This window comes from Capra hircus, chromosome 5, assembly GCF_001704415.2.
Source record: "Capra hircus breed San Clemente chromosome 5, ASM170441v1, whole genome shotgun sequence".
In the NCBI taxonomy this organism is placed as follows: domain Eukaryota; kingdom Metazoa; phylum Chordata; class Mammalia; order Artiodactyla; family Bovidae; genus Capra; species Capra hircus.
In genome coordinates this window covers 56,515,668-56,540,017 of record NC_030812.1, presented here as the reverse complement: position 1 = coordinate 56,540,017, position 24,350 = coordinate 56,515,668, and the positions used below count along the sequence as shown (strand labels likewise).

Genomic DNA, 24,350 nt, shown 5'->3' with positions numbered 1-24,350 from the left:
GGAAAGGGAGGGCTCCTCTTCCCACCCGAACCCACCAATGCGACCTCCTCTGACTTTCTCGCTGCTCGGAGGAGCAGATTCCTTGCGCCCCATTCCGCCTTGTTCTGCAGTTTCTGTGCCCCAGGTAGGGCTATTCTGGAGACTTGAACACCAGCTGGCCCCCGCCCACCTTATTACTAATATAGTAGCGTCATCTGCATAAACCCGGGCCAGGATCCCTATTGGTTGGGTCAGCTGGGGTGACGTCATTAGGACGTACTAAGACTAGGGTTGGGCCAGGAACCGGAGCCATTACTGCAGGCAAAGGTCCCGCAGAGCTGAGCGTCAAGATGGTGGGGCCCGGGGCCGAGAGGATGAGCGGGATTTGGGGCGAAAGGCGGGAAGCCGGGGAGAGGGGGCGGGGAGAAGGCAGAGTAGCGGGTAAATGAACCTGAGGCCCTCGAAGGTTGGAGGTGGGGTTGGAGTGTCTGGGATCCTACCCTTCTGGGAAGCGAGTCCCCAGCATGGAATAGGAGTTTGTGATTCAGAGTTCTTGGGACTGGGACGGAAGCTGGGGAGATTGGAGTTAAGATGCTGACCACTCTCGTCTTCTCTGAGCAGTGTGACTTCACCGAGGATCAGACCGCAGGTAGGTAATCTCTGACCTCTGTTGAGGTCATGTTAGGGAGAGGGACACTCCCTCTAGCTCTTTCACCCTCACCTGTCATCTCTTTAGCACCCCCAGGGGAGTACCTGGTGGGTTCCCTTCTCCTTCCTTCTGGATCTTCCATTTTCTTTTCTCACTCTCTCTTCCTCCCTTCCCTTCTACTCTAGATCTGAGCCCCAAGCACTGGGTGAGTTTTAGGTGATGTGGGTGTGTGAAACAACTTGATCACTAATGCCTGCTGTGTGTGGGGCTTGGGGACGGTGTATTAAGCTGTTTGTGCTCCTGTGTTCCTTAATCAGCTACTTCTGCCTCTTTTCCTCCTGTGGTAACTACCCTCTCCCCTCAGCTTGGAATTGTAAAGGCTGTAAACAGCAGTGACCTGTTTTTTTGTGAAAGTGCAACAGGGGAGTTTGCTGAGGATACTTCTTTGTAGCAGTACCCTCTGAAAGGACCCTGTACTAGAGGGGTGAGAAGTGGCAAGCTGGGATGACCCCAGTCCCAGGCCGCTGCTCCCACTTCCTTATAAGGACAGGGCCCAGACAGGGCGGTGGCAAATTCCTGCCCTGAGTCGTGTAATGAGGAGGCTGGGCAGGCTTGCTGCAGGCGGAGAGGGTATGTAAATGGCCGGAACCACTCTGCTAAGCGTTGAGGAAGGCCTGGTCTTTATGTGAGATACCTGAGTTGGGAGGAAGGGACACTGGATCCCTCTTACAGGGATTGGGTGTACAGTGTTATAAATATCTGATTTCCTCAGCATGATCAAAGTTGAATGGGCGGTGGGGACCATGGAGGAGGGTTTGGGTTAACACCTGTGTGTCCCATACTGATGTTTATCTGGATCCTCAGAGTTCAAGGAGGCCTTCCAGCTGTTTGACCGAACGGGGGATGGCAAGATCCTGTACAGTCAGTGTGGGGACGTGATGAGGGCCCTGGGCCAGAATCCCACCAACGCCGAGGTGCTCAAAGTCCTGGGGAACCCCAAGAGTGATGGTGAGGGTCCTTAAGAACAACTCTGCCCTGTGGTGGGGCCCGCAGTCTTCAGCTAATAGCTTCCTTTTATCTTCCTAGGCCCCAAACACGAGCGGGTCTTGTCTGGCAAATCCCACAGATTTCTCCTGCCTGGAGTGGGAGCCCCTTAACCCCCAGTCCTGAGAACACATATGACTTAGCTTCCACCTCCTTTTCGGCAGAGATGAACGTGAAGGTACTGGACTTTGAGCACTTCCTACCCATGCTGCAGACTGTGGCCAAGAACAAGGACCAGGGCACCTATGAGGACTATGTTGAAGGCCTTCGGGTATTTGACAAGGAAGGGAACGGCACTGTCATGGGTGCTGAGATCCGGCACGTTCTCGTCACACTGGGTGAGGCTCTGCCCTTCCTTCTTGAGGTGCCACCTGAGAGACCTCGGTGTCACCCAACTCCAGAATGCTCGCTCTTCCTTCCTCTCTGCAGGTGAGAAGATGACAGAGGAAGAAGTAGAGATGCTGGTGGCAGGGCATGAGGACAGCAATGGCTGTATCAACTATGAAGGTGAGGGACGAACCGGCGGTCTCACGGAGGAAGCAGCCATACGGGGGCAGGTCATGCACCGCACTGAGGGCTTTCCCTGTCCCTGGATTCAGGCTCCTAAAAGTGCCAGGAGGCAAGGGGCAGGGCCTAGCCCCGCCCAGGAATGGGAGGCCAGAGGGGTGTGACAGGAAAGGAAGGGCTCCTGTGGCCTGAAGGGTGGGAAAGCGATGGGAAGTAAAAATGGATGTCCAGTTCCTCACTGCCTGACCCCTTCACCCCACGTCTATGTCTTGTCTTCACCATGAATGTCTCTTCCTTCCTGCAGCGTTTGTGAGGCATATCCTGTCGGGGTGACGGGCCCATGGGGCGGGTACGGCTCCTCCCAGCCCCCCTTCTCTAGTTGACCTCCCCAGTGTTTTTTTCCCCAGCCTCTGCTCTCTAGCCCCTGCCTTCCCCTACTACCATCTGACTTCTTCCCGGCATGCCTCTGCATGGAGCTGACTGGGGAGGGGAGGGGTTCCTCAAAGAGGCAGACAGCCTGGGGGTGTGGCACCTCCTCCTCTCCTAGAACGGGGTCTGAGGTTTGGTTGGCTTCCAGGGTGCTGGTGTCTGGGAACTCACACCAGCCTACCTACCCCTGTCTGGCTTCATGGTGATCCTTTAGCCCAGGATCATGTGGTTGGCAGGGAGGGTGGGTTGCCTGCCCTACCGTGCTGCTGTAGGTCTTCTCCTTTCCGCTGGGCAGCTTGGAGATACCCTAACCCAAAACTCTGTCTCCTCCTCCCCCCAGTGGCTGACAGTAGCTGTAGGTGTAGTTGGGAACTCTTCCGCCTCTGCTGTGTTCTTGCTGCTCAGGGTGGGGCAGGGGGAACTAACAGCTGGTGGGAGGGGAGCTGGGGGTCGAGAGTACTGCAAACTGACCCCAAGGTTGGTTGTCGTGGGCACATTCCTTCTTACGCTGCCTTTGTGGTCTGTGGTCTCCTGGCCCCTGGCGGACCCCTCCCCTTCGCCCTGCTTCCTGTTCACCCCCCTCTCCTTTCCACAGAGCTCGTCCGCATGGTGCTGAATGGCTGAGGATATTCCCAGTGTGCGTGGACACTGCACCTTCCTTGTGGGAGATTGTGTATGTAGCCCGGAGGCTTCCTAGGTTCTCTTGTCACAGTATTTTCCCCAGATTCTCTCTCTTGGATGATGTCTACCATCAGCATTCACCAAATAAACTTGTTCTCTGCTCTATGTGCGGTTCTGCTGTTCTTCCTGACCAGGGTGAAAGGGAAGGCAGTCCCGGGTCAGTGGACCAGAGGTTGCGGAAAGCCAGCCAAGGGCCTGTAGGAGCCACTTTTTCCTCATTTAAGAGATGCTGGCTTCACTCATCGGTGCTACAAAGGCTACCTTGGGGGGATTAGGAAAGCCATAAATGCCTGTAGGACTAAGGCTGGCCACCCTTGTTCTATCCCATGTGGGGCTGAGTCCTCTCTTAGCCCTCCCTGGCATGGAAGGTCTTTTGTCAGGGAGCCCGGGAACTGTTTATTGGAGCGAAAGTCAGGCCATATTAGTACTGCCTGGGCCTGTCACTTCAGCGAGGCCCAGGGCCAACAATAACAAGCAGCTGAGATGCCTGCCTTCTCCCGCCTAATAAGGGAAGACATGAAGCCACCACTACTGAAAGGATAAATAGACAAAATTTCCAGGTTGTGAGGTGTCCTTCCAAGTCTTAAATGGCTATTTTTAGAGCAGGTGAGAGCCTCTCCCCAGCTGCTGCACAGTTGTTCAGCCCTGACAGCTGTGCTGCCTTTGGCCCGTTGTGGAGAGAGGCCCAGTGTTGGCCGGGCGTCCCTCCAGCCCTGCCCAGTGCTGCTGGAGGACTCCTGGGGTGATGCTCCAGCCCGATCCCCCTGCCTCACAGCCACGGGTAAGAGAACACAGAAGGCATCCACAAGATGGAACTGAAAGCAAATTAATTTATAAAAAAAAAGGGAGAAGAAAGAAAAAAAAATTTACAGAAAATTTTGAACAGAAGAAAGGTGCCAAGACGCAGAGGAAGAGAAACATGGGGACACGAGGAACAAAGGGCCTGGTGGGAGGGACCAAGAACTGGTGGAAAGCCTTGGGATCACTGTTGTCGTCACATCAGGGATAAAGAGGGACAGCTGGTACTGGGGGCACTGGAATCTGGGGTGCAGAGCTGAGCCACGAGCTGCCATCAGGGGGTTGGCATGCCCCTAGGTTGGGCACCCCTACCCAGCTGCTGCCCCAAATCCCAGGGAATTCCCCGATACCAGCCATGACGGGTGTGGTGGGAGGGAAGAGGGGACAGAGTGGCCCACCACGTCATAAGAAGGAGGTGCTTAAGTGCTTTTCTGACAATTCCACGTTTTTAAAACTTCCCATTCTCTTGGTGCTCCCCTCTCCGCATCTTCTGGGAGTCAGAGCCCGGGGAGGGGGCCACACAGCCCCACGTGCCCTTTCTTCCTCCACTACCTACCACAGGAATCCCCAAGACGTTTCCCCACCAAATAGACATACTCTGACATCAACTACGCAGGAGACTTTTAAAAACACAAAACTGACATTCAGAGGGAAAGGGGTCATTGGCTGAGCTGGGGTGGCCTAAACAGCAACACTGAGGAAGCAGCAGGAGAGAGGAGTGGGAATAAACGGGGCAGCCGAGGAGGGTGGGGAGCTGACTCGGTCACTAATGAGGGGCCGGAGGAGACGGAGCCTGCACCCTATCCTATCAGAGCTCTCCCCAGAACCTAATACCCCTTTCCTAAAACTCACCTCCCTCCTCCAAAAAATGTAAAAGTTGGATTTTTCTCACTGGTTGGAGGGCTTTTTTAAATCTCTACTTCCTTTTAAAGGGCTTTTTTTTTTTCAATCCATAAAAAATGCAGTAGTTTTGTGGGGATGTACCCTTAACAGTGGTTAATTAGGACCTTGTAGAAACACCTTTGCCCAGCCCTTCCTTTGAGGGCAGCGTCCCCATCCTATCTTTTCTCCCAGACATTAGAAACATCTTTTCCACAGAAGTCCTTGAATCATCCGATATAAAAATGCATGCCCCTGACAGGCACGGTTGGGGGCTTTGGAGGGGCAGGAGGACTTTCCTTACGTAGTGACGAACTCTCCAGGCTGGGGAAGGGTCCCAGTGGTGGGGACGGGGCTGTTCCTGGAAACTTGATCTCCGTGGGGGGTGAGGAGGGAGAGAGATGTCGGGCTGGCTCCTCACTGTGGGGGTGGCACGGGGGTGACTGTGCCTGGGCTCGGGGCCGTGGGGTCTGGAGGCAGGGGGGTGCCTGGGTCTGTGGAGAGAAGCAAGTTGCATCAGCTGAGGTGAGCAGGGGAGAGGGTACAGACCCAGGCCACCAGACACGCAACCGGGCGTGGCATGCAATGGGCGGGAGATGAGAGAGCACCCCCGATGGACAACTTCTTTTCCCAGTGCCCTCTCCCACCACACGCTGGGAAAACTGCTACACCCCTAACTGTCCTCCTGCCCCCCCGGGAACTCTCTAAATGGGGCACTTGAGTGTGACGGGAACAAGCAAACGGGACGGCAGTCATCATGCAAACAAGCAGCCGTTTTTCCAGTTTACAACTGAGATGCTCTGTGTCACAGGACTCCTCCGTGACCCACCAGTGAAAGGCCCCAGCGTCATCCCAGGGGCCAGCTGCCAGGCTGGGGAATGGTGGAGGACAGCCAGAGAGGCCCTTCCCTCCTGTATTCTAATTTTACCACGGTGTTCAAAAAAAGGATCCTGGAAGCCCTGGTACCCGAGCCCCGAGCCCACCTGCCCTCCAGTCCACCCCGTGGAGCCCTCTCCCGCCCCTTGTCCCCTCCAGGACCCTTCTCACCTGGCAGTGGGCTGGCACTGGGCAGGAGGTTGCCCTGAACAGCTGCCACAATGGCAGGGCTCTGGGCTGCGGCGGATCCGAGCCCCGGCCCAAGAGGCAAAGAAGATGGCATGGTGGTGGTCGCCGGCAGGTTAGGATGTAGAGGGTTCGCCATGGACACAGGCAGGTTAGGTGGGGGGAGAGTGGCCGGGGCGAACGGGAGATGGTGGTGATGCCCATGCAGGTTAGGAGGAGGGGGGAGGTTAATACTGATGGAGTCGGCTAGGCTACCAAATGGGATGATGGATGGAGCAGGAGGGGGAGGCGGCATGCCAAAAGGCAAACCCAAAGGAGCATTACCCGCCACGCCTGGGTGCCCGCTGCCTGGCACTGCCCCTGGCATCATTGAGGGAGGAGTTTGTTGGTTGGGGAACGGTGAGGGGCCTGGCAATGAAGAGAAGAGATGGAGAAGATTGGAGGCATACAATCTCACTCACCAACTCACTCACACAGTGAGGATAACCCAGTCACTCCTAGGCCACCTTCCCTTTTCCTGATACTAGAACTGAGTGATAAATCCTTCGAACAAAATGCCAAAAATCTGGCTCTGGGGAGGGAGCCCTGCTGACTTAGGGAATAGCCATGGTGAGGGAAGATCTGTAGAAACTGAGGTCAACCCTTATCTCCAGTCCTAACACACACTGCCTCTAAGGGGAACTGGAACATTCCCCCGGACCCCTCCACTCAGCCAGCGTTCCAGAAGCCATCACTCACCATGGGGTCCAGGGGGGGGTACCCCTGGTGGGACGGCCCCAGGCTGGGGGGCTCCAGCTGGTGGCTGCTGCTGTGGCCCCACAGTTGACCCTGCCTGCCCAAGCTGTTCGGAGGGCCCCAAGCTTCCAGGAGGGGCCCCACTGCCCGCAGGAGCCGGGGCCACAGAGGCTGGAGCCATGGCCAAGCCGTGGACAGTGGGTGGCCCAGCAGCGCCTGGTGGTGGGATAGGCTGGGAGCCCGGGGGCAGGGCTGGTGGTGGCTGCTGCTGCTGTTGGTGCATCTGCTGGAAGTGCTGCTGCCGGGCCCGCATCTCTGCGTACTTCAGCTGCTCCATGTGGAAGGCTTGTCTGTCGGCCAAGAGCTGCTGCCTCTGGTACTCCAGCTGCCCGGGCCGATGGAGAGCTGTCACCCGGGGGCAGGAAACCCCAAAGGCACACACCTTGCCCCCTGCTTTGTCTTCTGACAAGCCCAGCCTCCCATTCTGGCAATCCCCACACCAAACCTCAGCCTTGTGCTTGGCTTCTGCTGTTCTCACCTCCCCTCCCCTCTCCAGTTCCCCCTACCAGGTCTTCTGGCTGCCCGCATGGCTTCTCACTGCAGTGGACAAGTGGACTTAATCTGGTGGTAGCCCTTGTTCATTTTCAGCTCCAAAGCTTTGAATTTGTCATTACTTTCATCTGGAAACCAACCCCCTACCCCACCAACCAACCAAGTTCCTCTAGTCAAATCATGTTCTTTCCCTCCTTCAAAACTGAAGAAAAACTCACAATTCTTAGGAAGCCCTCCCAGATCACCTCACTAGCCTCTGAGCTTTGGCCTTTATTCTGCTCTCACTCAGGATTTTTATGCTTGATTGGAAATCTCTCAATTTTCATTTGTCAGATGCTTGAAGCATTAGCCAACTTTGACGTCTCCATATTGGATATCTGATATCTTCAATTGAGGAGTTCAGGATCAGAGTCCTTATCTTCTACTTTTATATCTTCTAAGAATCAAAATGAGTCGACACCATGTCCATCCTGTTCCCTTTCCAACTTTAACCCCTGGCTCTGAAGTCCTTACCCTCTCATCATGCCTTAAACCTGTTTAATCACTCAACAATCACTCCATAGCCAAGTCTACCATGGACTAAGCACCCTTCAAGGACCTGGAGATGCAGCAAACTTGACCCTGGGGCTGACATTCTGTGGGACCTCAGTCTCCAGGCTGTACCTGTGGGTCACTTGTCCCTAACCGCCCAGGCTGGCTCCTCCTGCCCTGGTCTGGGCTGGTCTGCTCTGCTGTGATACTGTCAGCCTCAGGTTCTCTGTATTGCTGCTCTCCTTGTCCTAAACTGTGGCCCAGCCCACTGCCAAGGCGGGGCCCCGCCAACCGCCAGGGGACTCGACTCACTGCTTCTCGCTCCCGGTCCATGATCGTCTCTAGCTCCTCAAAGTGCCGGAGTTTGATTTCCAACTTTTTCATCTGGGTCTCTACCAGCAGGGCCACCAGAGATTTGATCTTCCTCTCCTCAACGGCAGCTAAGTGCTAAGGAAGGAAGGGTGGGGTGGCCATCAGTGGGAGGACCCAGCTGAAGACACTGGGCAACAGAGAAGGGTGGTGTGGGGGCTGACAGGCTTTAAGACAGAACTTGCTGTGGTCACAACCCAGAGAGTAGCGCAGGCTTGAGTGGTGTTTTTAAAAGAACATGAAAAAAGAGTGAGGATATCAAAGGATAAGGAAAGGTCAAATAATTGAGAGGGTGGAAACAGGCCCAATCACGACTTCCCTGGTGGTCTGGTGGTTAAGAATCCACCTTCCAGCGCAGAGGAAGTGGGTTCGATCCCTGGTCAGGGAATTAAGATCCCGTAGGCTGTGGGGCAACTAAGCCCACGTGCCCCAACTGCCGTAACCAGAGCCCGTGAGCTGCAATTACTGAAGCCCTCTCACTTTGGAGCCTGTGCTCTGCAATGAGAGAAGCCCGCATGCTGCAACGGAGACCCAGTGCAGCCAAATAAATAAATAAAATGCGAGACAGACCTAATGATAAAGGCTTAAAAAAGGTAAGAGGTGACCAAGCGTTCCTCTCAGGATCCCAAGGGGACAGGAGACAGGCCAGCACTGGGTAAGGATGACAAGGCAGGCTTCCCTCCAGGTGCCGTGGGATGAGGAGCAGCACCTCTTTCCCTGGGGCTGAGGCCTTACCTTGGCCTTCACAGCGGCAGCAGCCAGGGCGGCGGCGGCGGCGGTGGAGAGGTTGCCCTCGCCAATGTCGCGCTCCACCTTCGTCTTCCTCTCCCCCTCTGACTCCACCACTTCGTTCAGCACCTCCTCCTGCCCTTCCTTGGGTTCCTTCTCCTTCTCAGGATCCGCTGGGCCAGGAAAAGGGTCGTGAGCCCTAGAGCCTGGCTTCCTTTCTGAACCCCAACCACCACGTGAGGCTCACCTGTCGGGTCTCCGTCACTCTTTTCTGACTCCTTCTCGCTGTCGCCATCTTTCCCTTTCTCATCATCCTTCTTGGGTGCCTCACTGGTCTTCTCCTTTGCTTCTTCCTCCACAGTCCCAACTCCTTCTCGAGGTTCCTGGAGTCCCAGGGGAAGGAAAAAGCGGAGTGTCAGGGTGCTGGTTCGCACACAGCGGGCCCAGACCAGGAGCTGAGTTTACACCTCTTATCTGGGAGAGGGCCTGGATCCAGGCCGCAGCCCCATCCAAGCCCAGCCCTCGCCTGCCCAAGCTAAGTGGAGCCGGCTCCCCTTCCCTGGTCCACGCCGGACCCCTTTGCCTTCCCAGCCCGTGTCAATCCCGCTGTACCTTGGGTTCCTTCTTATCCTCTGTGGCCTGGCCCTCCGCCCGTGCCTCATCAGTCCCGCTCTCCTCTGGGTCCAGGGGAAGAGGAAACAGGAGATGTCTGACAGTTGGTCTACAACACTCTTCCAACTGCCCCTTCTAGCCAAGATCTTACTGAGAGGACCAGTGGGGAGCCACGGTACCTAAAGTAAAGCCCTGAGGAAAATGAACACCCCACCAACTCACCCCATCCGTCTCATGCTCTGAGGTCAGGTGGAGGCAGGGATGGTATGGGGAGGCCAGGCGGCTGAGGCTGCTGGTAAAAAGGGAGGAATTGGGGAACATGGCAAGCCTTACCGATCCTCTCCGGCTCATCGGAGGTGGTCCCTGCGATGCCACTGCTTTCCAGACCAAAGGCTGGGTCTGCCTTGCCTGTCACTTTGGCGGCTTCTTCCACTTTCCTAACGTGGGCCTCCACCAAAGCTGTGGGTACCTCTTCCTTCATTTTGGAGAACTCTTCTGTAAGACCCAGAGAGGGGGAGGCTGGGAGCAGGCAGGTAGGCAGTTCTGGCACTCTCTGTGAGAGCTCCCTCACAAACCCAGCTCTTCATCTCTGCCTGCGTGGAGCTGGACCGTTGCCTGGGCTGATGCCAGCCGCAGACAAGGCCAGTAGGGCAGTGAACTTGAGGGGGTTCCATGGTCAGAGTACCCAGCCTTTCAAACGCAAACCAAGAGGGCTGGGAGCCCTGCGCGTTACCTAGGGCTGACTTCGCAGCAGCTGAGGCCACTCGAGGGTCGACGACAGAGGCCAAGAAGGCAACGGTGCTCATCACGGGGTTGCCTGACTGGCTGAAGGGGATGGGCTGGTAGGCCAGGGGGCCCAGGGAGGCCTCTGAGTCCTCCAGGTACGGGTCTTCGATGGGAAGCCGGAGAAAATGCAAGATGCATTCATCCTGTGTGCGGCTTCCCACGTGCTCTGACACTTTGTTCCAGTCATCTTTGTACATTTCCAGTGCCTGGTGGTGGTGGTGGAGACACAACCTCACTTACTCCAGTAGCCACCTCCCTCAAAGGTCAGCGTCCTCAACCCCGCTAAGCAGAGCTCCTTCAGAGCTCTCTGGGTTGTGATATTTATATACTCTGCCAGACCCAAGGGGAATCTCCAAGCAGCACTTGGTAAGGACAGGGGACTGACAAAATGGTCTCAGTCCCTGCCCGGCAGCTGGCCCCTGGGGGAGTATGTGATGGGCGCTGGGAAGGAGAGAGACAGGGCGAGATCACGCCCTCCCCACTCCCAAGTGCGGCCGGCACCCTGGCCACTTCCCTTTCATAGGACTCTCCTTCCCTGGCCCCGGTTACCTCCAGGAGCAGCAGGGTCTCCTGTTCCGTCCACTCTCGAGTGGCACTGGCAGCGGCTTTGCTCTGCAGGGGAAACACGGGTGGGTCAGCAGGAAGAGCCTGCAGCCTTACAGGAGAAGGAGCCCCGACCCCAGGTGCCCACCACCCTGTACCTTGGAGGGGACATTCTTCTTCGTGTACATGTCTGTGCGCAGACCGAAATTCTGCATGTCTGTCGGTTTCTCCTTGCCTTTGTCAGGGAAGTTGAGCATTTGCTGGGAAGCAGAGTTCTGCTATTTGTGGAAGGGAAAGAGAGAGGTGACTCCGAGTGACTGCCAGGAGCCAGGGGCAGACAGAGAGAGAGAACAGACAGAAGGGGCTCCCTTCCCACAGCCAGGGACACCCCTGCATGGACTTCCTCACTGCTGTAGCTCCTCTGCTCTCACGGCTCTTCTTCCCGGGCAGGGGCCCCCCAATAAAGGGGCAAAGAAGCAGCCCAGCGGGGTCTACACCCCACCTACCAGCTCTGGCTTGCCCTTAGCCGTCTCTGGCACCAGGTCATCCAGCTCTTTGCCCTTTCGCCCAGCCTTGGTATCAGCATCAACCTGGCGGCCCTGGGGGACAGAGCTTGGTGTCATGGAGGCTGGGCACAAAATGACCAGGCTGAGGCCCTGGAGGCCTCAAGACCAAATGCTGGGCAGCCCGAAGCTCGGGGGGCACTCATGCCACAGTTCCGTATTCCCTGAATGATTAATTAGACCTGGAATTGGCATGATATCCATTTGTATTCACATGTATCTTTATGGGTTCTCTTAGGAGCTGGACAAGTAGGTTCTAATCCTACATGTCTGACCCTGGGCAAGCCACATAACAATTTTTGTAATGTATGAAATGGAAATGGAAAAAAATGGAAGTGATAAAAATTATGAAGCAAAAATGAAAAAATGCTGGAAATGTGACAAGGTTAAAAAATTTCATGCAACTGAATTGTAAGCCATTTTTCTCTATCTGCTCCATCCCCTACATTAGCCTGTCTGCTCCCCGAGGACAACAAGCATCTCTTCTCCCTCAGCAAGTCCTTGCAGTCTTAGGTACAAAGGCTGAGAGAGGGTGCTAAATACATGGGACTGATTCCTGTGGCCCTTTGCATCCCATGGAAAAGGAAGAAGCCTCAAACACTCCTGAAACATTACCCTAAAAAACCAGAAAAAGAAAAGTCCAAAGAAGCCCGTCTGCCCAGTTCCACCCCGTCCCCGCAGCCCCTCACGCTACCTGCGGGGTCTTGGGCTGCAGTGGCACCAGCCCAGATGGTGTGTCTGCCAAGACGTGGAAGTGAGAGGTGGGCGGAGGCCCCATGGGAGTTGGTCGACTCTCGGCATCCACCTGGTAGTTAATGAGACCCCACTGTTCTAGGAAGGCATGGACCCTGTGAGGAGAGGCAGAGACTGGGTCACACACGAGGAAAGGGCTGGGGGCACCCTCTTCTCTGCTCCTTCTGCTCCCTGGGAGATACGGCTTCCTGCCAGCTCCTACACACCAGGGACAGCCAAGTCTCCATGCGCACCAGGGCCTCTCTCCATATCCACCCATCAGCTAAACCTTGCTTCCTGCCTCTCTCACCGGATGGGCTCCTTCACTACAGATGTGCTCCTTCTTCCTCCCGCCACACTGCAGAGAGCGCCCTGCCACCCCCTCAGTCACCCTGACCCAAGCCTGAACTTGGCCTTTCTCTAGCAGTGTCTTTCCTGCTCATCCCCTATGCTCCTTGCCAGCAGCCTCTCTACTTCGACCAAGAGGCATCTGTGAGCATCGTCCTTGAGCCTCTGCCACCCCTCAGCTGCAGACCCACCTCATGATGGCACAGACGTCACCCGCCAGGTTCCTGCGACAGGCGGTGGACGTGAGATACTCCTGGGGGTTCAGCCGGTAAGTATCAATCATGAAGTTCCGATAGGCCAGGTAGCTGAGAAGAGAGAGATGTGAACGGTGAGAGGGCTGAGGGGTAGGGAAAATTGGTAAGAGAAGGACAGCCTTCATGTGTGACAGAGGAGAATGCCTCATCCAACTCAATACACACTGCGGGTCTCCTGTGTGCTAGACATGAGGGGTTCAGGCCCTCGATGGGATTTTTCGCTAAATGAGTTATCTCCTTGGCTGTGTGTGCTTGGGGATGTTTCATCCAACTCTTTTTTTTGGCCATTCCACATGGCTTGCAGGATCTCAGTTCTCTGACCAGGAACTGAACCTGGGGCCTGGCAGTGAAAGCCCAGAATCCTAACCCATTAGGCTAACAGGGCACTCCCTTATCCAACATTTGGAAAAGAAATCAAAAAGAGAAAGTGCCCTTAATTCCAAAGGCAGATGTTAAAGGGAAGTCCTGAGGGGTGCCTCCACCTAGTTAGCAGGGCACAGCCTTAAGAATACATGTTTTGAAGGTGGAAAGGTCTACGTTAAAATCCTAGTTATACTATGATGGTCTTAAATTTTTGAAACTTAGTTACCTTAACTGTAAAATGAAGTGTCTGTTGAGAATAGAAAGGTCTGTAGAGATACAGAATAGTGCTGGGCATGCTGTATAAGCTCCAAAAATGGCAGCTATTGTGCAGCGTAACGTGAAGTTTGAGAACATGAGGCAGACTACAGGATTCAGACCCCAGCTTTATTACTCACGAGCTGTGTAACTTTAAGCAAGTGACTGACGCCCTCCACACCTCAGCTTCCCTGTCAGTAAATTGAAGATAATAAGAGCTACAGCTAAAGCTGATGTGAAGATTAAATTAGTCAAGGTATGTAGGATACTTAGGATAATGCCTGGGAGATAAAGGGCACTCAACACATATAGGCCATTATCGTTGTTTGGTATTTTACACCCAGAGTGCAAAGTGTAAAGAGTTCTAGTTCCAACTCTGCCTGCAGATCAAGTTGAACTCATGTCATCTGTCACTATTGCCTCTGGAGAGAGCAAAGGTTCTTTATACACTGCTTTCCTCAGCAAGAGGAGGAGAAGAGAACCATACCAGGCTGTGGGGAAAGAAATACGGTGGAAGGACCCTGGAGCAGGGAGATGGGGAGCTGAGGAATAGCTAGGAAGCCAATGCGTTCAGTCCTCAGGGTGCCTGGGCTCAGCACTAGCTCCCACCTGCCCAACCGTATCTATCCTGGAACATTCCTAACCACAGAAAACCACCAAACTAAAGCCAGGCAGGTTTGGTCTGAGGAGGAGCCTCGAAAGACATGAAGATGTCTGAGCCCCAGGCCCAGACTTTACAAAACACATCTCTCCATCCTTTAATTCACAGACTGGGTCTTAATAGTTCTTCTTCCCATTTTTTTCTGCATAACCTACTCTGTGGGACCAGTAATAGTCAGTTACACTTTAGCCAAAGAGATTAATTATGCTGGAGATATTTGCATTTTAGACAGCACAGGTAAGGCTGGATGGAAAGCTCTAAACCCTGTTAAAAGAAACAGAGGGAGGAAACACAGCTGAGCCCAGGGGGAAGCAAATATTTGTTTTGAACAGAACAGCAAGCTTTACACAGCCCCCAGCAGATCCCAGAGGCAGTGGTCACAGTGCTGGGCTGGAGCTGCCTGTGGGCAGACAGCATGTCTCCGTGAGCCTAGCACAGGGCCCGGCTCATGTAGGAAGCTCAAGAAGTGTCTGCCCACTTGGATCAGGAGGAGCCAATGGGGACAGGAGGAAGAGAACCACGAGCTACAGTGTCTTACATTTCTGGAGTCTTGGACTTGTTCTTGCCATTGAAGAACTCAGGGAGAGCCCTCCGTTCGATGGCGTGAACACTGCAAGAGAAGCCAGGGTGCAATGAGAAGGCTCGAGTGGAGAGATGGGACCCCAAAGATGAGAGATGGGACCCCAATGAGAGGAAATGTCTGGAAGAAGGGGCAGCAAGAAGGAACGGGAGGCCTGGGTCTGAGAACTAGACCAGGCGCTCCCCTACAGCTGAACTGTACCCCAGTCTTGCTGGCTGAGTAAGAGGGAACTTATTTGGAGGCGGGAGAAGGAACAACATGCTGACCCGTGGTCACAGGAAAAAAGGCTTCAGTGAGGAGCTAGAGCAGCAATACCTGTTGTAGTCAAACCAGGCAGCATAGCTCGGGATGATGATGTGGTGGGTCTGCTCAGTCACATTGTCCTCATGCAGGTCTGGGTTCTTGGTCTGTTCTCCCTTGTTGCCTGTGCTGTTCTCGTCCTCATCCTATGAGTATGGAGGCTGCTGGACTCTCAGCATTCTCGTTTAGCCCTTAGCAACCCCCTGCTTCTCCCCCACCCTGGGAACGTGGTCACTAAGGATGGGATGGAACTGAACAGTTATGGGCCTTGGGACTCAAAAGGCTCAGAGTTTTGAGCAACAGTGAGAATGAGTTCTAGGGTGCGAACAGTCTGGGCAGTGGAAAGTTCTGGGTGAAAGGAACTTTATAATCACAAGGCAGAATCACAGGGAAAGGTAGGGGCCCTCTAAACTGGCTCTACCTTGCCCGTGGTCTCCATGCTTTCATCCTCTTGTTCATCTGAAAGAGAGAGACAGCAAGATAGAAGGTTGGTGCTGCCTGAGGGTCTGGAGAACAAGTGCGCTTTTGGAAAGGCCCCGGTAGGCCAGGGGCAGGGACTGGCCTCCCGCCCCCGCCTCTAGGCTCTGACTGCCTTGCCCCGAGCGCCCCATCTTACCCAGGTCAGTCATGGTGCCTCCTTTGACTGGGGCTGACTCTGAGTCCTTCTTAGTGTTGACTGCCAGGGGAAGAGAGTCATTTTAACAGAGAGGTTCTATCTAAATCAAGCCCTCGCCTCTCCACTATGAACAGTTCCAGAGAGCTCACTTTCTCCCAAAGTCTGCTCCATCTGATCACAAAATGTAATAGCTTACTCCAGTCACAATCATTCTAGAGCTTGAAACTTTTCCCCTTCCCCCATCAAAGATTCATTTTACTCAAGCTTTTTCTTATAAAGAAGCATCTTCTACTTTACGAACATTCATTAATCACTCTTGTCTTTAATTGCCCCTTATCTCCATCTAGAAGTCTTTAAGTTCCTCCTGGACTGACAGAGTCTGACCAAATCATTCTGTAGAGGAGTGGCTGGATCTTAAACATTTTTGAAAGCAGAGGACATTTTCCTCCACTGAATTCATACACAGGAGCTCACCCGAGAAAACACAGAGAGGAGAGCTGCTCTGATGGAAGAAGGGGTGAAAGCTGGAACTCCTCTCTCAGTGGCGTTCCCCACCCTAGTCCTGAAACCCACTCCTGGATGTCTGTGGAATACAGACATAAAGCAGTACTGCAGAGCAGTAGTCTCCAAAGCGGGGTTGCAAAAGAGGGTCCACTGGAACACAGGCCGAGAATATTAGAACCTCTATTTTTTAATCTTATCCTCTATGTTTTCCTAATTTTACATAACGTATGTTTTATAATGTTCCTCAAAGTAGTGGTGAACACTACATGTGTATAATTTGTGCTCAAGTATATCTCACTGACATTGAAAGTGAAAGTGAAAGTGGCTCAGTCATGTCTGACTCTTTTCGACCCTATGGACTGTAGTCCATGGAATTCTCTAGGCCAGATTACTGGAGTGGATAGCCTTTCCCTCCTCCAGGGGAACCTTCCCAACCCAGGGACTGAACCCAGGTCTCTTGCATTGCAGGTGGATTCTTTACCAGGTGAGCCACAGGGAAGCCCCAAAATACTGGAGAGGGTAGCTTATCCCTTCTCCAGTGGATCTTCCCGACCCAGGAATCAAACCAGGGTCTCCTGCATGGCAGGCGGATTATTTACCAACTGAGCTATCTGGTGTGTAATAAAAGAAGTTTGGAGACAGCATGGTCCATGACTCAGACATGGAGATGAAGTTAGAGGACTGTCTGTGGTGATGACTATGATTTCAATAACCAGCTAAGTTGAAGGGTAAGAGTCTCTATCCCTGGACCTGGGCCTGGCCCATACCTGTCTTGGGCAATGTCACCTCTTCCACATTGGGGACCGGTGAGGGCTCATCCATGTCCTTTGTCAGGTCTTCTTGCTCCTCCTCTCTGTGGCCTCGCTTTGACTTGGTGTAAGGTGTTGAAGGACTGCAAAGGAAAGAGAGTAAAAGTGAATCCAGGCATCTTTGGACAAGGACTCCCTGGAAGGTGAGTTCCATGGAAAGAAAGGAAGCAAGAAAAACTCCCAAAGGGACTGAGAGGTACAATGTGATAAACATAATTCACAGTGCTGTGTGGTGCACACGAAAGTTGTTAGGAGAGTAAATCCTGGGCTTCCCTGGTGGTCCGGTGGTTAAGAATCCACCTGCTAATGCAGGAGACACAGGTTTAACCCTTGGGCCACGAAGATCCCACATGACACGAAGCAACTAAACTCCTGCAATACAACTACTAAGCCTGTGCTCTAGAGCCTGGGAGCCGCAACTGCTGGAGCCTCTGTGCTCTGGAGTCCGTGCTCTGCAACAAGAGAAGCCACCTCAATGAGAAGCGTGCTCATCACAACTGAGAGTAGCTCCTTCTTGTCGCAACTAGAGAAAAGCCCATGCAACAATGAAGACCCAACACAGCCAAAAAATAAACAAATAAATAAAAATTTTAAAAAAAAGATCAAATCTTGAGAGTTCTCAGAACAAGGAAAAAGAATTTTTTTATTTATTTTTCTATTTCTTTAATTTATTATCTACATGAGACAAAAGATGTTTACCAAATGTACTTTGATAATCACTTCACAATGTACGTAAACCAAATCATGATGTATTCCTTAAACTTCTACAGGGCTGTATGTCAGCTACATTGCAATAAAGCTACAAGGAAGGGACTTCCCTGGTGGTCCAGTGGTTAAGAATCCACTTTCCAATGCAGGGAAGTGGGCTCGATCCCTGCTCCAGGAACTAAGATCCCACATACGGCAGGGCAACTAAGCCCACGCCACAACTACTAAGCCTGAATGCCCTAGAGCTCGTGTGCCATAACTAGAGAGCCCATGAGCTGCAAGGAAGATCTCGAGCAACCTCGAGCACTGCAACCAAGACTAGATGCAGCCAAAAATAAATTAATTAAAAAAAATAAGGGCAAGGAAGAAAAAAGGGAGAGAAAACCCTGACGGCAGAACTGAGCAAAGAAGAAACTGATCACTACAAAGTAAGTGGAAGAGGCGAAGACATTTCATCTGCAGATTAAGCTCTCTTTGAGTTTACTAGTGGCCAGGACCGGAAATAGACACTGGATAGCTAAAGATCTCCTCTTCCCTTGTTGGCCAGTGCCTGGTAGTTACAGGAGGGGATTAGTTCTTCCTTCCTTAACCAGGGAGTGGACACAGCAGTGAAGGAAGGGGCCGGTTAAGGGCTGGCCTACCCTTTCTTAGCATTCTTCTTCTTGGCTTCTGGGGTCGGTGAAGGTGAGGGGGAGCGCTTCCTCTTCTTATAGTTCCCCCCCTTCTTGTCCCGTCGGTCCGAATCTGGGCTGTTCACCTGCAGGTTGAAGAATTGGGGCAGATGTCAGCCAACAATCTCCAGCGAAGATTGTTCTGAGACTTGTGCTAAGGGCTCAGGAGAAAAGAAAAAGAGTTTTCACCTCATCTGTCAGCGTCTTGGCTGAAATCTTCTTCCGGCGGGAGACAGGGTTTTTGTCATCATTTACTTCGTAGTCTTCCTCATTCATCCATTCATTGAAGGTGTCTGTGTCCAGGATCCATTTTGCATGAACCTGAAGTACAAAGGCAGACTGCCCTGGGGAGAGGCCTGGAAGTCCTTGGTTCTGTCTGGGGACCCTTAACAGAGGAACCCAAGGGCCCAGGAGCCTCTCTGTTCACCTCCGAGAGCGGTCGGGCCCTGGTATTCTTGGGGGAGGGAGGGCGGACAAGGAAAGCTCACCTTCCTAGGTTTCTCAGGAGTTGGAGCGTCTTCCACAGACGCTTCAATTTCACTGGCTGGGATCCACGTGTCATAACTGCCATGGGAAATTGAGCGTGAAGCACAATCAATGGGATAAAGTTGTGGAAAAATAAAGGGCAAACCTTTTACTTTTCCCATTTACAAAAAGTATCGGGTTGTTGGGTTACTTTTTGTATGGTTTGTTGAGTATGATTATTTTTTCCAATTAATATTGGGATTCTTTTTACTATACAGTAATAAAAATGATTACAAAACATTTCAAAAATAGAAGAAAGGAATCATCCTAACACAAGCACTGTGGCATTCAGTATATATGTGTTCTCCAGTAACGTTTTTCTACAATTTTTTTTCCTATTATTTTGTTTTTACATAATGGCAATGATACTACATGTCATTTTACATCCTACTTTTTGCAATCCTTACCTATAAATTATGCATGCTATCTCTATCACTTTAAATACTATAAAATAGCCCATTGACTAGATATATAAATTTGCTGAAACATTTCCCCACTGTTAGACATTTAGATTATCTCTAATGTTTACTTACCAAAACTCATACTAGGATAACCATCTCACACACAAAGCCCCAATGCTTTTAGTCTAAGCTTTGTCCAGTAAGCCCAAACTTCCCACAGGACAGACAAGAGGGTTCACATAATAGGTGGGAGAACAAATTAACAGAGTGAAAAACAACCCTTGAAGAGTGCCTTCTTGCTTTACTAGACGTTCCAGGGCTTTTCCGTCTGGCTCTTGTACTTAAACCTGTCCCCAGATCCCATCCTCACCTGTCAGGATAGTAGCCCCAGTGCAGAAGAACCTGCTTATCCCTCTTCATGACTGGCCGTACCCATTCCTCTGGGGACAGAGACAGAGCAGGGTGAGACATGAGCTAAAAGGGTACATATACCAAAGAACTCTGTATACAACACCTGCTGCAGCAGGGGACTCGGGAATACAAACAAAGGTGGTTAAGAAAATTCAGGGTTCTAAGGAGGGAGGAGTCCAGGTACTACACAGCTATTGAGTGGTCCTCCATCTCCTAGTCCAAGCCATCCACTGCAGTGACCAAGAAACCCAGGCCTCACCTTCCTCCAGGTTCCCTGGAACCGGATACACAACGTGGGAGGCACTGTTCTTATCCTCAGTGACTGTTCCCTGGATGACATAAAGAGAAGCAGGTAAGTGTGGTCCTCTTTGAATTAGTCATGAATGTAAATAAACCAAAGTAAGATTTAACCACAGATCTGCCTTCATAATCATATGGTATCAGAATAGTATGAAAGTTGGTTTGCATTCTCTAAATACACATCAGCTGAGTGGCAGAGAGAAACAGCTGGGACTTTGCAAATCATGGAGAAAAATCAAAGAATTTTAAACTGCTACAGATAAACCTCTGAACAGATAATCTGTTACATATGGGAAATGAACAGTCAAGTTTATGTCCCTGTATGTCCCAATGATAGCTGCTTGTTATTACAGAGTTCCAGAGAGCAAAGATCTCATTTATCTAAAATCAGGCAATCTCTAGCTCAGTGGAAATAGATGCTTTTCCCCTCAGGCCTATGCAGTCTCTAGGAACAGTGATTTAAACCTGCCAAGAATGGGAATGGGAGAAACAGAGTAACAGAAACAGAGGCTTAAAGCTTTAATTCTAATATTCTTCCAAATAGGTAGGGCTACCGCGGGGCTGCTTCTTGTATGCAAAACATCAGAAAAAGAGTCATGGAGTTTCTAAAACCTCTCCTCACCCACCCACTCACCTGATGTCTCTTGATAATGTCTTTTAATTTCCCTAGCAGTTTGGGTTCAATTTCTGGGCACAGAAAAATGTTAGGTCGAGACAGGCAATTATTCTGTGGGGAGAAGAAATAAGTGGGATGAGATTATAGGGAAGGGGTGTTTTGGATTCTCATCCAGGGAAGGGAGATAAGTGGGGGAGTTCTTGACTATTACCTGCACCAAGGACTTCTCAATGGTCATGAACATTTCCACATTGCGGTCCATGCGTGATGGATTCTGAAAATCGTAACGCCGCCTTGTAAAGAAGCAATAATCTAGTGAGTGGTATAGCTCAAGTCTCGGGACGAGGTTAGCATATGTGATTATTTTAACATAGGAGATTAGGAGGCAATTTTGCCCTAGCTGTGCCAAAATCACCTGGGATCTGGGGTTCACTGATCTCAACTCCACAAATCACTTTGTACTTAGTCCGAAAGGATAAAGAAAGGCTTGAGATGTCAACCTAAGAATCCCTTTTCCTCTACAATACACACACTGACACACATATACATATTCACTCATTCTTAGAGAATCTTGGCTCTGACTCCCAGCCACTTTTCTGACCTAGCAGGTCAGGTCCGCTGATCTCGTAAAGTAAAAGACTTGCAAGAATGTCTACTCTCTCCCACCCCACAAAGACCCCAGGGAATCATAAAGGGGGATTTCCTTTAAACTAAATGTAAGAAGTACAAAGAGAAGAGAAGGCATCTCACCATCCCTGGTCACTCTTGAATTTGTAGGCAGCTGCAAGTATGTGGCACAGGGAGCCTCCTGCTTTGAAATCTAGGAAACATTTGATCTACAAAATTGAGACAGGGAAGAAGTATATGAGAATTACATCCTAAATTCTCTTATGATTTAACAATCCTTTCACAAAATCTTATGCTGAACTGATCTCCCTCTCAAAAAAGCTGGAATTCTTTAACCCCTGTGCCATTCTATCTTGTAGCCTAGAAGAGGGGAGAGAAAGAAACCAATATTCACAAAGCCCCACCATGTCCCTTGCTGGATTCCCTTTACTGGGTTACCTCGTTAATCATTACAGGTAATACCTACAAGATAGGTATATTAATCCCATTGAGAGATAAAGGAACCAAGACTCAAAAGGCATAAATGGCTTGTCCCAGATGACAGAGACACCAAGTGGCAGAGCCAGGATTTGAACACAAGAGTGTGCAAATCCAAATCTCACGTTTTCACCATGCCATGAGTTTCATGACTGAGTTTCGATACTCTGAGATAACCTGTTGCATGAACTATTACTAGGACAAAGGGGATGGTAAACTGGGGGCTCTGCCAAGCCAGTAACACCCCAACCAGGGAAAGGGATGGCAGGAAGTCACCCAAACCTCAAAAACTAGAAGATTTACAAAAACACAAAAGACAACTCCTTCTCGGATTTGCCCCCTTGCTTTTTGCACTTACCGGCAGTTTAGTGAGCGGTGCATTGCTGACATGTTTGCCAAAAACTTCTTCCTGAAATTGTAGCAACTGTACAACCAGGCTAGACAGGGACTTGTTGGTGGGTGGTTCGGCTTGTATATACTGGGGAAATAGGGAAAAGGAGAGAAAAACAGACCCCAAATCAATTTTCCACCGTCTCCCTTATTTCTTCCCCAGAAGCTCTGGAAGCATCTGGAATACAAACAGTGTCTTCTTCCCCCACATGCCTAATCTCTTAGAAAGAAAATGGCAGAAGGAAGGCCTGAGGTGCCCCTCACCAAGAAGATGACATTCAGCTGCCTACTGCCAGTCTTGGGTGCTGGCAATATAGGCAGCTTCCTACTCTCCCACAACTACACCCTAAAAATGGAGCTGCAGGATCCCAATCTTTAGTCAATGGCACCTAGAGTTGTAAAATTATGAAGATTCATAGGGATCAAGCCACAGAAGCAACATCTGGAATGCTCTAAGGGAGACAGCAGTCTACTTCTTTGAGTAATGGTGTGGAAGGTCAAGATTCCCCCTATAATATAGCCTGATAAGAAAGGTGCAAAGAAGCAATATAAGGCACATGTCTTCACATGCCCTCCTAGAAGGGAAAAAAGACAGCTACTGCCCAGCCAGGTGGAAATAGCAAGCCAGTATCTACCCTTCTTGAGGAGACTGTACTGGACACAGGCAAGCCTGGGGCTTCTTAAATATTTCCATATTATGTGACCTAGCACCCTAGCCTTCAGTTCTCGTGTAAAACTGTGCAAAGAGGCTAACTTTATCTTTTGATCCCCTTTTCCTCAACCCCGACCATAGAAAAAAGTGCACCTTTTGGTGGGAGGTGTAAAGAGATCCTTGAAAGAAAAGGTAAATGACAGAGCTAAGAGCTTGACAGCTGAACTAGGTCACAGGCTGTCAATTCCCCCAGGGCCAGACACTAAGCCCCTAGACTGATCTCCTGTCCAAAAGGTCAAAGGTAGAAGCCTGGGAGCCAGAGCCTCATGCTGGTGTAGAGACGAGCCACAGACTCAGCAGCTGTTGGTCAAGCTCTGACACCCAGACCGACCTCTGAGAACAGAGCCAGACTCATAACCAGGATCAGAGGGGCATTCTCCACCGGCCCATCACACTTCTGACAGGTTGCAGAGCTGAGCAGGAAGAACTGGGGAGCTGAAGGAAAGTCTGAGAACCTCTTATTGGGGGCAGTGAGAAGGAAGAGACCCAGACCCTCTCCAGAGAAAAGCCCTATGCAGAGATGTTCCTTTCAACCAGGCCTAAAGACAAAGACATCACCAGGAAGAGGTCTGGTATAAACGACAGGTAAGGCTTGAACCCTTTGTTCATTACCTTATTATCTCCTGTTACGGGATGGGGGACTCCAGACACAAACTGCATCCTAGTCTCTGAACCCCAAACCCAAGGCAATGCAAGGCCAGGTGGTGGGGTGATTTCATTGTGAAGTTGAGCAATGGTTTTAAAAGGGGTAGCTGCCCGGGAACTCCTATACCCTGACTCCCAAAGAGGTTCTGTTACCCCTTGTACGGAGATGGGGGCGGGCGGTAGACAGGTGATCCCGGGGTGGGGGCCTTTTTCAGGCTGGTGAGCAGTCGAGGGCCTGCTCTTGGGGCTGTTTATCCTCTGGCTTTCATCATCTTTCTCTGAACATACACAAAGCACCGGCGAGGCCTCAGCCCTGCTGGTACCTGGCTCTGTGGGGAGCTCTGGCGGGCACCGTGGCGGGCACGCTCGGGTCGGGGGGGGGCATTCGGCACCCGTCCACCCCCGACCGTCCCTCCCGGAAAAGCCCGGAAGGCGATGGCTTATGGAGGGTGGGCAGCTGGCACCGGGACCCGCCGGACGAGTGGAGAAAAACAAGGGGCAGAGGGCGCAGCAGTGGGGGCGGGGGCTGGAACCAGAGGCGGGGGTGGGGGGGTTGTTAAAAGAGGCTGGGGGAGGGGCGCGGGGCGGCGGAGGGCGCGCTGGGGCCGCTCCGGGCGCCGCGGGGGAGGGGCCGCGGGCCGCGGGAGGGTGGGCAGGAGCTGGGGGTGGGGGGAGCCGCGGGGCCTCGGTCCCTTTGTCCCGCCCCCGGCCCCCGCGCGGCCCTGCCCGCGTACCTTCTTGTAGTTCTTGCCGAGCCACAGCCGCACGTTGTCGAACTGGGTCACGGTGTCCGCGGCCTCGTAGTACTTCACGTTGGGGCCGCCGTCCTTCTTCCGCACCGCCATCTTCTCGGGCTCGGGCTCGGGCTCGGGCCCCGCCGCCGCCCGCCCCGCTCAGCTCAGCTCCCGCCTCCTCCGCCTCCTCCTCCGCCCGCCTCCCGCCGCCTCCCGCCGCCGCGGCCGCCGCCTCCCGCCGCCTAGGCCGGCCCCGGCCCGCG

At 52.2% G+C, this 24,350-nt stretch overlaps 2 protein-coding genes across 10 annotated transcripts; one reads left to right on the top strand and one right to left on the bottom strand.

Annotated features, from left to right (window-relative positions):
* Positions 197-3,394, top strand: MYL6 (myosin light chain 6). 3 transcript variants are annotated; one of them, XM_005680365.2, is made up of 7 exons: positions 197-332; positions 601-628; positions 1,493-1,636; positions 1,837-2,010; positions 2,102-2,179; positions 2,484-2,528; positions 3,204-3,394. In XM_005680365.2, exons 1-6 carry the CDS (start codon positions 330-332, stop codon positions 2,510-2,512), a joined length of 456 nt encoding a protein of 151 aa, XP_005680422.1. In that variant the 5' UTR covers positions 197-329; the 3' UTR covers positions 2,513-2,528; positions 3,204-3,394. The 3 variants fall into 3 exon arrangements, with proteins under 3 accessions (XP_005680422.1, XP_005680423.1, XP_005680421.1); XM_005680366.2 differs by lacking the exon at positions 2,484-2,528; XM_005680364.3 differs by lacking the exons at positions 197-332; positions 601-628 and adding an exon at positions 1,207-1,258.
* Positions 4,100-24,323, bottom strand: SMARCC2 (SWI/SNF related, matrix associated, actin dependent regulator of chromatin subfamily c member 2). 7 transcript variants are annotated; one of them, XM_018048077.1, is made up of 30 exons: positions 24,088-24,323; positions 21,965-22,084; positions 21,253-21,338; positions 20,714-20,795; positions 20,521-20,613; positions 19,846-19,915; positions 19,546-19,615; positions 18,738-18,813; positions 18,439-18,570; positions 18,220-18,335; positions 16,829-16,953; positions 15,558-15,617; positions 15,363-15,400; positions 14,957-15,087; positions 14,600-14,671; positions 12,720-12,833; positions 12,143-12,296; positions 11,392-11,484; positions 11,044-11,163; positions 10,892-10,954; positions 10,290-10,548; positions 9,890-10,051; positions 9,557-9,621; positions 9,192-9,327; positions 8,951-9,117; positions 8,159-8,293; positions 6,767-7,148; positions 6,353-6,436; positions 6,014-6,079; positions 4,100-5,460 (listed from the first exon to the last, which is right to left on the bottom strand). In XM_018048077.1, exons 1-30 carry the CDS (start codon positions 24,196-24,198, stop codon positions 5,384-5,386), a joined length of 3,459 nt encoding a protein of 1,152 aa, XP_017903566.1. In that variant the 5' UTR covers positions 24,199-24,323; the 3' UTR covers positions 4,100-5,383. The 7 variants fall into 7 exon arrangements, with proteins under 7 accessions (XP_017903566.1, XP_017903567.1, XP_017903562.1 ...); XM_018048078.1 differs by having other exon boundaries at positions 11,044-11,160; positions 24,088-24,272; XM_018048073.1 differs by having other exon boundaries at positions 6,014-6,436.